Consider the following 15,885-nt stretch of genomic DNA (forward strand, 5'->3'; position numbering starts at 1 on the left):
TAAGCAGATTTAATTTTTCTTTATGGATATTTTACAAATCACTCCCCTTTCAAACTGTATTCTTGTTTATTAATAACAACTTTTTTTTTACTGTCATATAGTATTTTATACCTGTTTACTTTATTCTCTTATTTTTTTATAACTATAATGATCATATAAAGATGTGCCTTTACCTCACTGGTTGTAGAAAAAGCTTCTTATATTCGTTAGCATAGCAAGCTAACCAGATGCTAATAACAACAAAGTTATTGTCTGTATGATCAGTATGACAGATGAACAGATCGCCACTGGGCTTTCAACTAAAACACAGCCACGCAAAAACTGCAGCATGTGTACGGCTCCTTATGGGTACTGCAATGTTTGGAAGTGCCGGAGCGGAGCTGCGTTCTGGTGCTCTCCGTCAGAACTGCACCCCTGTCAGACGAGACATATACCACGTGATGACACGTTAGGCTTGTGTTGTGTTCAAGGACCCTGACCTTGGCCAGGAAAAACAGGCACTCAGTTGTTTAATTATTTTGCGGTCTAGATTTCTTTAATTTTTTTCTTTTTTGCGTGTGTTTATAAATTACCTCGAGGTTCCCCACCCCTGTTTTATAGCATCCTCTCACGATCACTTTTATTTTTCTCTCGCAACCCCCCCACTCATCTCAAACCACTCTTGTCTTTCTTGTCACCCCCCTCCCTCTATCTCTTTAAAAGCAGCTTAATTCTATCATCTTACAGTTGGACAGCAGTAATTACATTTATGACACAAATCCTGCTACTCACAGCAAAATACTGTGTGTGTGTGTGTGTGTGTGTGTGTGTGTGTGTGTGTGTGTGTGTGTGTGTGTGTGTGTGTGTGTGTGTGTGTGTGTGTGTGTGTGTGTGTGTGTGTGTGTGTGTGTGTGTGTGTGTGTGTGTGTGTGTGTGTGTGTTGTGTGTGGTGTGTGTGTGTGTGTGTGTGTGTGTGTGTGTGTGTGTGTGGTGTGTGTGTGTGTGTGTGTGTGTGTGTGTGTGTGTGTGTGTGTGTGTGTGTGTGTGTGTGTGTGTGTAGTGGTTGTGTGTGTGTGTGTTGTGTGTGTGTGGTGTGTGTGTGTGTGTGTGTGTGTGTGTGTTTGTGTGTGTGTTGGGTGTTGCGCGCGCCTTGCCCTCCCCTGATAACCCAGCCCAAGCACCACTAAGCTATTTATAATACTATTTATTTCTTCCCTACTACCCGGCTCTCTGCAAACTCACATGTTTGGACTCAGAGGTCACAGTCCTGTGTACATACCACATGCTCTTATGTGTTATACTTCTAAAACTGACTGCAATTGCCCTCAAACGTTGTAGATCCCCAGTGGGAAACCCACTCTGACCCTGCCTACGTACACTGAATTCAAACGAGGAACATCACACGCATATGGAATGTATTACATCTACAGAAAAAAGATGCGTGACTGAACGCTAATGTCTACAAATTGAGGCACGTCTTTTCAGCCTAAGCGTGCGGGATTATGAATTCATTGTAAGTGAAATCGTCAGAACCTGGTTTAACTTTGAAGGCGCCTATGTTTTGAGAATGTTGTTGGCAACTGCAAACATGTTGGCTTCAAGCGTTTCTCATTAGAGTGTGAATAAAAGAGAATAATACATCAAAAATGTCCTGGACAATTAATGAGTTTTTTGGTGGCCTTGGTTGAAATGTTACTGGCAGCCCTAATCCACGGTCCTCAGAGTTTCCAAACGGGGGATTATCTATTCTTAAGAATACACGCCACTCTTAGCCTCTTGAATAGACTGTTTGTTTTTGACATAATGGTATGTATCCTTACAAAATAATGTTTGAATTGAGATAAAGACCCTGCTGTGCTCCCTGGCAAAGGATTTCATAACGTTTTTACTATAGTTTTCTAAAGGTGCATGCGAGTGTTAGAATCTGGAAGTCATTTATCAATAGACACAACACAAGCAGATGCTTCCTTTCATACCCTTGGATATAAAATAAAACACTTAAGAATCCCTGCTCTTCTTAAATGTTGATAGATATCAGAAAATATCTCAAATGCTCTTTTGAAAGTTGAAAACTCATGAGACTTTACTACAATACAGAAGAACAAGTAGAAGGCATTTGATTTGAAATAGCCTTAACCTTTGACATGCAGTGGGAGGAAAGTTGTTGTGTTCTCAAACACAAGTGAATTCCTTTCTAAATCGTTAAGCATACAGAAAGTTTCCATCATTCACTTTAGATTTGCAACTACAAGTTAAGACATGTTTTACTATTGTTTCAATGTTGTACTGTCATTCAAAACCAGTATGTTGAAAAGAGGTGCTGCAGCACAGGCAGTATGACACAAATCAAGACCTGTTTGAACATTAAAGCATGGAGACATGTCACAGTAGAGGAACAAAATACAAATATCAACCTAAAAATGAGCCCCTTTAACACATTTTGAGATACTGTCTTCAAACAGTACTGAGTAGATTAATGTTAACAATAATAATATTAATAGTAATCCATTGTATTAATTGTTGTGCTTTTCCAAGTGCTTATAGCGATTTACATATTACATATTTTAGACAATAACTGTTTTTTTTGTTGTTATTACTGTCAGGAAATGTACAACCTAACCCTGGTCCGCCCAGTAGTAGTAGTCATATCGCTACTCCTGCTGATTTTAAGCTAGGTCTGGGTTGGGTTTAATCCACTTGAATGTGCGCAGTCTGTTAGGTAAACTAGATTTTGTCCGTATCTGGGCGAGCTCAACTGACGCTGACGTCATTGTTTTATCAGAAACATGGCTAAACAAATCTATTTTGGCCTCTGACATTGCCTTAAATGGTTTTAATGTGTATCGTACCGACCGGCCTAATAAAGATGGTGGCGTTGCCATTTATGTTAAGTTCAGTGTAACCACATTAGTTTCCAAATCGATCAGTAAGCAATTTGAATTTTTAGCCATAAATATAGAAGTGGCAAAGGGTCAACAGGTCATGGTGGTGGGCTGTTACAGACCCCCCTCAGCTGTCAAAGACTCCTTGTCTTCACTAGCAAATAGTTTATCACAACTAGACTACAAGGAAATAGTGCTACTTGGAGATTTTAACTGGGACTGGTTAACTGCAGTGTCAGAGGATTTTAAAAACCTTTGTATCTCTTTAAATGTTACTCAGATTGTTGACAGTCCTACTCGCCCTAACATTAAGTCCCCTAATAAATCCTCCCTAATTGATCTAATTTTAACTAATGTTCTCCATAAATATTCATCTGTGGGAGTATTTGCAAATGATCTGAGTGATCACTGTGTTGTAGCCACAATTAGGGACACTAAGGTCCAAAAGGTTAAACCTCACATTATCATTAGAGAAGAGAGACAAAAAACATTTTGTGGAGCAGGGTTTTGTGCATGATCTGTTTGATTTTGATTGGGGTAAAATCGATCTGTGTGCTGATGTAGAAACCGCATGGTCTTATTTTTATCTTGGTTTTATGGAGATCATTGATAGACATGCACCCCTGCGTACATTTAGAGTAAAGGGACGAGACAATCCTTGGTTTCCTGCTGAGCTGTCTAGTCTCCTTCATGAGAGAAACAAGGCCTGGGCAAAGGCTAGGAAATCAGGCTCAGAGGTAGAGTGGCTGCATTTTAGGCAACTAAGGAACAGCTTCACATCGCAAATCAAAAGTGCTAAATCAAAGTACTATCTTTCAGTAACCACAAATAATCTGAATAATCCTGGAAACATTTTGGAAAGCCATTAAATCGTTATCCACCGGCGATATCCGTAATGAGCTACCTCCGTGCATTACCACAGCATCTGGCACTATATCGGACAGGGCTACTATGCTAAATTGCTTTAATGAGCATTTTGTGTCCTGTGGTTCTCTATTTGATTCTGTTACTAACTCTGCTTCTGTGAACACTACAATATGTGACTCTGAAAAACGTGTGTTGGAAAACCCTTTTAGTTTTACCCCTTTTACTGTTGATGTTGTTCGTGAAGCTTTAACCAAGTTAGATCCTAAGAAACCGGCTGGCCCGGACAACGTAGAACCTTTCTTTTTAAAGATAGCTGCAGATTGTATTGCTCCACCTCTTACTACTCTTTTTAACCTCTCCCTCAGCACTAACACAATTCCAAAATTGTGGAAGTCAGCATGTGTCCTGCCTTTGCTAAAAGGAGGGGAGGCCACCTTATTAAACAATTATAGACCCATCTCTAAGTTGTCAGTTCTGGCCAAGGTTCTTGAACGCCTAGTGAGTAAACAGGTAAAGGTGTTTTTATGTACAAATGACATCCTGTCTAAACATCAGTCAGGCTTCAGAAAGCAACATAGCACCATCACTGCCACAATGAAAGTGGTAAATTATATTACGAGTATTTTAGATAATAAGCAGAGTTGTGCAGCTCTATTTATTGACCTTTCAAAAGCGTTTGACACCGTCGATCATCGCATTTTAAAGCAGAGGCTAGCCAGTATAGGCATGTCCAGCCATGCAGTAGGTTGGTTTGTGAACTACCTCTCTGAAAGGTCCCAATGTGTTCACTTTGATGGGCTGTCTTCTGAGTAGTTAAACATTGCTAATGGTGTACCACAAGGTTCTGTTTTAGGTCCACTTTTATTCTCCATATATATCAACAGTTTAGGTGAAAATGTGGATGAAGCTACTTTACATTTTTATGCGGATGATACCGTGATGTACTGTGCAGGTCCCTCCATTAAGGAGGCTGGTGTTAAATTACAGGATGTTTTTAAAATTATTCAGACTCAGCTCTCTGAACTAAAGCTTCTTTTAAATGTTGAGAAAACCAAGATAATGCTCTTTTCTAAAGCTAAAAAGACACCAGAGCCTGTTTTAGATATTGTAACTACGCAAGGAATACAACTTGAAGTGGTTACCTGTTACAAATACCTTAGTATCTGGCTTGATGATTGTCTCACTTTTAAACTTCATGTAAATAACCTGCTTAAAAAGCTGAGGGTTAGGCTAGGTTTCTTTTACAGAAATAAGTCCTGTTTCTCGCTTGAGGCCAGGAAAAGGCTAGTCACTGTGACCTTTTTACCTGTGCTGGATTATGGTGATCTATATGAATGCACCTGCCAATTGCCTGGTCAAGTTAGATGCTGCGTATCACAGTGCACTGAGATTTGTGACAAACTGTAAAGCATTAACCCATCACTGTACCCTGTATGCAAGGGCTGGTTTGCTTTCACTAACTGTACGGAGGCTCAGTCACTGGTACATTTTTATACAAAGCCATGTTAGGGAAACTTCCATCTTATATCTGCTCCCTGATCTCACGGAAAATTGTAAGTGGCTACTGCCTGAGATCGCATGCTGTGGTTTTATTAAATGTGCCAACTGCTAGGACTGTCTTAGGGAAGACAGCTTTTAGATGCGCAGCTCCTCTGTCTTGGAATAGTCTGCAAATTTAATGGAAACTGAACAATCTGGTGCCACTAAATGTTTTTAAAGCTCGGTTGGATGCTAGTCAATCGGAAGCTGTTGGTACCTGTTTATGTGGATAATTATGTAAATGATGCTGTATGATGTCCTTTTGTTGTTCTATTTATGTTTTCATGTTTCATGTGGAACTACTTGAGCAGGTCTCCCTTGAAAAAGAGATCAATGATCTCAATGGGATTTATCTGTCTAAATAAAGGTTTGAAATGAAATGAAATACATTGAAAACTTTGGACAATACCCACAGGAGCAAATTAGGGTGAAGTGTCTTGCCCAAGGACACATTGGCATGTTGACTGTATGATAGTATAGTTCTGCATCATGTTGTCTACTTGTAACACACATGTTTTATTGTGAATCCTCAATTAGTAGGGTGAAAACATTAAGTAAAACAAACATATTTCCTTCTGATATGCAGTTGACTAGGAGTAGTTTAACATGGAAATACTCAAATAAAGGTCAAATACCTCAAATATATTCTTGAGTACATTACTTTACCATATGGGTTGGGTCAATATAGAATAATCACATTGCGCCTGTGTGATGTTTACTACTTCTGAATATAATGAGTTTATGGCAGGCATGTGCATACATTCTTTGCACATTATTACTTTGTGTGTGTGCGCTTGGTTAATGGTTGTTTAAATAGATGTGGAAGTCACAGCCCTCTCATATCCTCTGCTTTCAGAAAAACACACTCACACACTCACAGGAGTTGTGTGTATATAGGGAATCATTAGCTAAAGTGATGCAGGTTTAGCTATCATGAATCACAGTGGCATCATATCGACAAGCCAAGGCCAGCGAGGAATCCAAAGTGTGTGTGTGTGGTGTGTGTGAGAGAGAGAGAGTGTGTAGGGATTATCAGTATTTTGAGCTGGCAGCAAGCCCAGCTGTCCTCCCTTCTTCCCCATTTTTCTCTGTCTCCCTCTCTGCCTCCGCGGTATTCCCCTGAGGAAACTTCATTTGCTCTCTGCCTGTCATTGCTCCTTCCAGTCCCTTCTCCACCCCCCCCCCACACCTTTCCCACCATCAGTGTCTTTCCGGTTTCAGGTGGCACACAGTGACAAACCCAATTGGATTACCTCCTTCCACTCTTGTGTTGTACAGCCTGCAGTCCTCACAGTGGGCTTGAGGCTGGACTTCACCACTCAGCGGGTCATTAGCTTTGGCCGCATTTCTGCAGCATGATTGCATTAATTGTTAGATCGTTTGTGTCAAGTTCTTTGAGTTCCCTGTCGCTTTCTCAATGTCTACCAGAACTTAGAAAGCTAGAAGAAAACAGAGGACACATCACACAACTCAATTCCTTTCCTCGTCTTTATTTCATTCCTTTAAAACAGCTCTGCACTTTAAAATAGACGGTTGCATTCTCAAAATGTTTAGGTGTATAACCTTTGAAAATAACACAAAAGACAAAATAAAATACTCCTACTGATAACTCTCATAGCCCAAATATAAGCATTAAAAAACCGTTTTGAACATTGTAGCGCTGCATCGGCATCACATATCAAAGGCTACAAAACCAATTTCCGCAGTTACGACAATGGAGGCAAATAAATGAAATCAAGTAAAATGTCTACATAACATTAGAAAATGTATATCTACTTAGATTCAGTTAATTTAATGTGTATTTGTAATACACTATTGGCTATAAAAGCAACTAAGAATCCAAAAAAAAATAATACATACAAAATAATTAATTTAAATATAGCCTTTTGTCCTTACAGTTAGCGTTCAGCAGTTTGTGTACAACACTTGTGGACCTCGTATATTGCTAAAACTCTGAAGCTTCACAACATGTCTAATCTTCTCCTGACTCCCTTGGACACCTCATTCACCTCTCTGTCTTCTCGCCCATCGCTCTCCTCTTAATCATCCTTCCTGCTGGATCCCTCCCTCCCTCAGTAATATCTCTCATGGTATACTTGTGATGATGGATGGAGAACCAGTTAAAGTGAAGCAGACCTCACATCCATCACAAACTCAACAACAGCAAAGTTAACTGCATCACCGTTTGTTTTTTCTCCTGGCTCTGCTCTCCAGAGTGCTCCAGTGTTATGGTCATTCTGGCTCCGAGCCAGCGTCTCCACAGCCTTTTTTAAACCAATCAGAGCAGGGCACAGCTAGGTAAACCTGTTTCATCAGAACTGGTCAACATTGGACACTTTTTACCGTGTACATGCTTATTATGCTGTTTGTTTTTTGATTGTGGCTGTGTTTTTTAAAGCAGAAAGACAACACTCCTATATATCCTTGAAAAGTCTTACAGTTTATTGAAATCATGAATCAAAAATGAAGGCTTTAATTGGTATTATAAAAAAATATATATATAAATTGGTAAACTCTAATACGTATATAGCATTAATTCACCAAATGGCTTGCCTCATTACTGTCTTACAGATACAGAAGATGGAAAAGGTTTGTGTAAAACTACTCTTGAATTACATTCCGAGTGGCATTCCAAGTGTTAAAGTCTTAAATCTTACTTGCCTTAAGCTTAAGGTACCATGTGACATAGTTGTAGACATTTTAATATAATTATATTGAAACCGTTGGCCATCTTGTTTCCATAAACTATTGATAATACATTTCAGCTCTGGCAATATATATATATTTTTGGACATGCTAGTTCTCAACTGAGTTGTCAAAACCATACCTATACTCCAAAATAATCAAATTAAGCTGGCAGTAACGTATCTTATATCCTGTTGAGAACTTTTTCTAATCTTATTTTCCCTCTCTGTATCCCCCCAGCTCTATCATCTCCTGTGGAACTCGGCCCCACCCTAGGCTTAAAGAAGTCCAGCTCCTTGGAGAGTCTCCAGACCGCCATGTCCGAGGTTAACAGGAAAAACGAGCTCCTCCCCTTCCACCGGCCTCGCCCAAATATGGTCAGAGGACGAGGCTGCAACGAGAGCTTCCGAGCAGCTATCGATAAATCCTACGATGGGCCAGCGGAGGATGATGATGATGGTAAGGGATGAAGATAGTGTCCGGGCATTAAGTTGGGGTAAAGTTAAGCTGAACATTCTATCAACATACAAAAACACGGAGAAGGTGAAGGAAACATTTGTTTTTTATGCTAAGGGATGGCTTTTTTAAGTTAGACACAAAGAATACTCAACTGTGGACCACACGTATACTTTATAATTAACACATGTTCATCCAATTGTTTAACATTAGGTTTGCTTTTCTCAAGGATGTGGAACCGTTTATCTGGACACTCAGGACATTAGCATATAACACAATAGGAACACAGACACACTGAAGTTAAAGATTGTATTGTTGATCAACACTATAAGAGACATCATGAAAACTCAGCCAAGAGTATGTGTCTGAAGACTTAGAGAATCTTACGTCTGTAATACTCTTTTTCAAGTCAACATTCATATAATAAATGTGGCGTGGGACACGTGGACTATCATTGGCTACATGTCATCCTTGTGCAGGTTTCAGCAGAAAACATATATGAACAAACTATTAAATCAACAATAATACTTACAATGGATGATTATTTCATAGTTAAACTGAACATCTTATAATCAAATCAAAATTGGAGCTTCTTCTACATCAATTCTAAATAGTTGACAAAAAACCCAAAACCCAGAACTTGAGTCAGACTGGGCCATTACCAGAAGAATATACTTCAAAGTGTCAACATGTGTGAAGCCAAGCATCAGCATTGCCTTACAATATATGATTCAATTCAGACCCGAGATAGTAGCTTTAAATAGTATCCGGTAGCCAAATGGTGTCTACTTTCTCTCTTTTTTGATGCAGTTCAATTCCCAGCTGTGTTATTAGCAGCGAGCTCTTATCAGTCACCACTAGAGTAATGAGTCGGGCTGTTTCAGATCACCACGCTCACACAGGATGGGACTAATAGGGCATGTCAACAGCACGCACACGCAGCGCGCATCTGTCACCGTCCTTCTCAATGTGCAACACTTTGAGAGCTGTAGTTAATTGACAGAGAACCGTGAGTCTGAACATATGGCTCTTGGTTGTCTTTACATTTGTGCACTCTTACTTTAAGACATGCTTTAATCGTGTCTTTGCTTCAATGCCAAATGCTCTTCAGCATCAGTTTTACCGATCTGATCCAGAGGAAAACGTTGCTAACATTGTTGTAAGTGAATAATTAGTCAGGTTTCATGGAGAGCTGCAGTATTATGTGGGCTAATGCCAACGTGTTTCACAGTTTCCTGTGAATGTCGTTGTGAGGAGGAGTATTGAGCAGAGGCTTTGAGTCATTGGTCTTGATGTCTCATGTCAGCTGGAGTAGGATTATAGCGCCAAATCGTTGTTTCTGTCATTCTCCTCTGTCTACGCTACCTTCACACGTGTTACATGATTGTGCCATGAAATAGAAATAGGGCGGCAGCAGCTCAGTCTGACTTGGGGACTGAAGGGTTGCTGGGTCTAGTCCCGATCAGAGCTGTCTTCAACACCTGAGGTGCCACAATGTCACCTCTTCATTAGTGCACGTCTTTAAGTCCACTGTGTGTGGTGTGTGTGTGTGTGTGTGTGTGTGTGTGTGTGTGTGTGTGTGTGTGTGTGTGTGTGTGTGTGTGTGTGGTGTGGTGTGTGTGTGTGTGTGTGTGTGTGTGTGTACATGTGTGTGTGTGTGTGTGTGTGTGTGTGTGTGTGTGTGGTGTGTGTGTGTGTGTGTGTGTGTGTGTGTGTGTGTTGTGTGTGTGTGTGTGTGTGTGTGTGTGTGTGTGTGTGTGTGTGTGTGTGTGTGTGTGTGTGTGTGTGTGTGTGTGTGTGTGTGTGTGTGTGTGTGTGTGTGTGTGTGTGTGTGTGTGTGTGTGTGTGTGTGTGTGTGTGTGTGTGTGTGTACTTGTTCCCATCGTTAATCCCTCCCCCCGCGTGCACCCCTGTCCACGTCCCTCCAGACTGCCACTGGCAATGATTTTGAGATATTGCAACAATCTTGAAAGCAACCCATGTTTAGAGACGGTAAAATATGCACTCCAAAATGCATATTCTAATATGTGTTGAATTAGTGATATTTAAATATTGCTGTTTAACATGGGATATGTAATCTGCGGAGAAAAGGATAACGTCTGCACCCCTTTCATGTTGTGTAGCAGAACTTAAGGGGTGGACACGTTAACTGATACCGAATATTCATTTATTTTGTATCAAGTATTAAAACACAACATACAAATCATTTTGTTTGGTGACTGACTTTACTGTCTTTTATGTTAAATAAGCCTAATGAAGCCGGACTACTGACTGCATTGTATCTTAATTAAATATAAGGTGACCATAGATACTTTCGGTTTCAGCAACCAGCTGATGCCGGTTTGCCATGGTGACTAACTTGAAAGTTAATGTTAAATAGTCTTGCTCGACTTCGGAAGTGCAATTACTATGTCCAATGTTACCCTAACTGAGCCACGTTTGATATCTGATATACAGAAACCTGTGGTCAGCACTCAATTTGTAAAACAGATGTATATTTTCATGTTTGTTTGTTATTGAAGAGTGTTCTCATTCTGTAATGTGTGGTAAATATGTAAACAGTTCACTATTGTACACATAAACACGTTTTTTATAGGCACATATACACACACACACACACACACACACACACACACACACACACACACACACACACACACACACACACACACACACACACACACACACACACACACACTTAATTACATCCGGTTGCTAGACAGCCTTTGTAATGAAGTTTGAAGTGAACATCCACACAAAGTAAAATCTCAAATGAAGTAACTAATTTGTTTTGGTTATATTATACAATTGGACGTTTGTGTGTGTGCGCGTGTGTGATGATTGTAATTCAAGGCCAGGCCGTTAGTTAGTCAAAGACGTAATGAGGCGTCACAGCTAATGCTTTGAACATTTAGCTTGTCTTCTTTCTAAGAGTTAATTATATTAATTCACTGTCGGGTTAATAAAGCTGCCACGGAGATGCTGAGTGGAGAACGTTTACAGCTCTTTGTATTACGGCTGTTCATTTATGTTGCTGTTTGTTTTTGTTTGTAGGCAGAGAAGCTCCCTCTTGATGGAGCTCTGGGATTTTAGCCTTTGCAGACCATTAACATGCACACAAACCAATACAACACACTACAGGAAAGGGAAACCCCCAAACAGCATAATAGGGCCCCTTTAAACTGGCAAAAAGGATTTCACTTTGGACAAATAAATAAAGGTTGATTTGGTCTGCTTACATGAGTTGTAATGGGGATTTCAATGAAGAATCTTTCACTAGGTTAAGCACTTTTATAAAACATCCCATTGATAATCCCATTTCACACACACTTTATTACTTTAGCTTAATCTCAAGCCCCAAATACACAGATGTTTGTATTGACCATTTCAGACTCTTTTGAAAGCATTAACTAACTGATCTAAATCCAATGAAACAGCCCAATGCAATTATTATTTATTTGTAAACTACTATAACTACTTCTTAAAACACTCTTTTCTCCCCTCCACTCCTTCTAAACCTGACATGTCTCTTCTTCTTCTCCTCTTCCCTCCAGATGATGGTTCTGAGCCCAGTTCAGGCCGGGACACTCCTGCAAGTAGTTCATCCCGCCAGGGGACGGGGGAGGGGACAGAGGAGAAAGGCAAGAAAGACAAGAAAAAGAAACCCAAAACAAAGAAGAAAGACAAGAACAAAGGGAAGGGAAAGGAGAAAGAGAAGAAGAAAGCAGAGGAGCCCGAGGAGACGGAGAAGAAGAGCAAGAAAATAGGCTTTGGCCTTCTGAGGTAAGACACTCTGTGTGTGTGTGTGTGCCTTCGTGAGTGTGTGCATGTGTGCGAGGGAGAAAGCAGGACCTGAGATGATACTTACTCAATCTCTTGGCTTAAATCATGTGTTTGTGGTCACATGTATATTTGTGTGTTTCTACCTGTGCCATGTGTAGAATGGCCGATACAGGAATCATGTTTTCTACTGGTAGTGTGTGTTTGAGGGTCGTTTTGTAAGCTCAACATGAACATTTGTGTTGATAAACGACCATTGTTTGGGTCATAAAACTAAATATGTTGTGTTCTTTTAAATGTTATGTTTATTTTGTATTGCACATTCTTACTTTAACTTCCTAGGTTTGTATACATGTTTTGATTCAATTTGTTACATTATTTAAATCTTTTATTTATTTAATTCTTCAATGGAGCAACTGCCACACAACCTAATGTCCCCCTGATAAATAAAAACAATGAAATGATGTCTACAGTAACGCACAACTCAATGTCCTCTTAACATGAGGCCACAGTGTGCACTGTCACACTGTAATTACAACAAAAACCTTTTATTTCATATCAACAAATCACATGATCCGTCATCCCAAAAACGTAATTGTGTCAATAGGAGCAGCTGCCTTAGCACAATCTGTGCACAGTAATGCATTCACACTATATCAGACAAAAGTCACCCTTTAAACATGAACACTGGGGTCTTTTTCCCTCTCTAACATGCACACAAAGACCCCTCATAAGAGCAGTGCCCCAATTTCCTTCAGAGGCGCTGGAAGTAATCCTTCAGAACTATTTCATGTGATTAACTTTAACACCATATCTTCCAGCGTGAATGGGACATTAACGTGGACACAGCCTGAATGAGTGTTCAACGAACACTTTGTACTTTCTACCTTAATTGCTAGCTAAGATCTGGGGTGGGGGTTTCACCGTGGCTGTTTCTGAAATGGGATTTCACATGACCATTACATAGATAAACATTTTAGGAATAACACGCAATTTTATCTAAAAATTGGAGCCTCACTTTTCCAAATACACTTACTGTACAAAAGCATTCTGTGTGAACCACATTACAGAAAAACACTTCCAGATTCAAAGTCCGACTATCACAGTAATTATATCTCAAAATTGCACGTTACTTAAAGCAACATTTTTAGCAGATTTAGACCAATTTGCACATAGTTCACTTGATTTATTAAGCTCAGTGCTATTTTCTTTGAGGTCTCCACCTTTTTGTTAACCTTTTCACGTTGTTTTGCTAATTCTCACTTCAGCGTGCTCTCTCTCATACCCATAGGATTCAGTCATAAAGAACTTCTGGGAAGCAGAAATATTCCTTTTATGGTGTTAAAAGCACATGAGGTCATAAATGACCCTTCATACCTAAACATGTTCAATAATCACGTCAATTCAGATCTATATATAAAGAGAACATTTCAGTGTAGGCTAGTTTAAAAGAGGTTTGTGGTGTAAACTGTACATTATGTTCTTCCCTTCTTTACCCACATATTTTATTAGTAGTTTTTACTTTAAAGCCATACGGCGCAGTACCTGCTTTTCTTCCTCCCTCCATTCCCAAGGTGAAAGCTACGTCAATCTGTCGTTACACAATATGCAGCTCTGTATGAAAGAAAAAAAAACATGACATTGCCATTAGGATATTTTAAGATTATAAATATCATATATTTATTCTTGAAGATGCAATTCTTCAAGACCTTGCAACATGGAAGAAAGCCCCTGGTAATCTGACTTTGATAAAGGGTCAGTTCACCCAAATCTTAATAATTCTCTAACAATATATTTAATTAAGAACTGATTTCCACCAGTGATTTTTAAAATGTAGTATAGCATTTAAAGTTGTGAAAGCATCCATACTAAGTTCTGTTGTTATTTTCTTTAAAGTATTCTTCTATTTAAATGTATACTTTGTATCTTCCCATGTTTCGATAATCCCAAATGTTATCCTGTTCCCTCGGCATTTTTACCCATAAACAAAAGAGAGAGCAAGTGTGAAAATATAAATATATATTTTTTATAATTTAGATAAACTGTCCCTTTTGAATGAATTCAATACAATTTCAAACCAGTTGTTTTTGTTCATAAAAAATATGTATTAGAGTTTTTGGAAAGCAAATGAATAAGAAATGGAAATCTATAAGAACGCAAACACAACATTATATTCTGTAAGACTTACAAAATGAAGGCCTCATCTGTAATGTGTCAGAAACACATTAATAGGAAATCTTAATGCATTTATAAGGCTTTATATAGCTCTTACATATTTATAATCACACACTGCTATTCACAACAAGTACTTTAACATTTGGAATTATGTATTATAGGTTCAACATTCCTAATGATTTACAATAAATTGACAATTGTTAAAATACAGGGTTACTGTACGTCACTTCCGGACAAAATGATGGCCCTGCCCACTTTCTTGCGAAAATAATGCATTGGAACAAAGCGGAACTTAAGTTTCTTCATGTCTTACTGCCGAGTCATAAACAGTGTTGCACATCAAACAACACATACATCCAGAGTTACGGTTTCCTTACTTCCTCTACAGAAAAAAGGACGGTAAAAGAATCAATCTAATTCAGAAATCACAGTTTAAAGGTAAGTCGGACATCAATCCCCCATTTATTCGGAGCTCCGTAAAAACTAAGCTGTCAATGCCGTCTGACGTTCTATTTGACACGATTTTCGAGTAATTGTAATTTTTTTGACAAACAGAAATATTGTTTTCAGGCATAACTTTAAAATGTTATGGAGGAAATCTGCATTTTGGTATTTTTAGACAAAACCCTTAAAGTTGAAAATAAATGATAAATGCTGAATGTCCAGTATAATATGTTATGTCACCACTTGTTATACTTAATTTACCTGGATATAGTTGTTATCTCCTATAACCTTAATAATTGCTTTCTAACGTCTTGTGCAGAAACTAAAGCCATCTTGTTTTTTTAAATTGAGAAATGTGCTCATGGCAGTCAAACACAATTACATATGTATGCTGCTCTGCTTTGAATTTGGACTTTTACACACTGTGGTGCTATTGACAAATATTCAAGCTACATTGTGGAGCAAATGGATAATTGGTTGCACAATGTGATGAATTCCTATAAATGCACCGATTACACACCTCAGCTTCTCCATCATTTCCTCTCCGCTTACATTTTTCTTCTATTGCATTTTCCTCTACATCTCCAAGGCAACACATGACACATCTAAATGTTCTCCTGTCCTCATTCACTCTATGATCTGTCAGTCTTACCATTGTAGCAATGTTTTAAGTGCTTTAGTAAAGGTTATGCCCAATCCCTTCTTTCCATTTTCCTCCATCCCTCCTCCGCCTATCCGCCACATGTTATTATGGTCTGGACAACCTACGCATCCACACCCAGAATATCTCCAGTTGAATCTAAAGATCGATGCAGCTATCCTTCCATCCACCCTTTCATCTAACCACTAATTCCCCCATCACATCTTGCCTTAAGTGCCTAAAGAAACCATATCATAGACCAAAGGATATTTTAGACCTTTCCTCTACACCCAACTCTCATCACCATAAGAGGGCCCTGATTGGAGCCCAGTAATAATCCTCTCCTCCCCCTCTTTCCAGACATATTTCTATAACCTCTCTCTTCACACCCCCAACCCCCGTAATCTTTGCATCATTCCAATTTGTTCCTCTCCCTCC

The 15,885-nt window shown here is 39.2% G+C and overlaps 1 protein-coding gene across 1 annotated transcript in view; it reads left to right on the forward strand.

Annotated features, from left to right (window-relative positions):
• The window catches only part of LOC117553355 (partitioning defective 3 homolog B-like), a 268,259-nt gene that overhangs the window by 140,664 nt on the left and 111,710 nt on the right, over positions 1–15,885 (forward strand). The window contains 2 exon segments of the mRNA XM_034227236.1: positions 8,193–8,411; positions 11,963–12,191. Of these exon segments, the coding sequence (XP_034083127.1) occupies positions 8,193–8,411; positions 11,963–12,191 (448 nt within the window).

The sequence above is a fragment of the Gymnodraco acuticeps genome, unplaced genomic scaffold (genome assembly GCF_902827175.1).
Source record: "Gymnodraco acuticeps unplaced genomic scaffold, fGymAcu1.1, whole genome shotgun sequence".
Classification (NCBI taxonomy): domain Eukaryota; kingdom Metazoa; phylum Chordata; class Actinopteri; order Perciformes; family Bathydraconidae; genus Gymnodraco; species Gymnodraco acuticeps.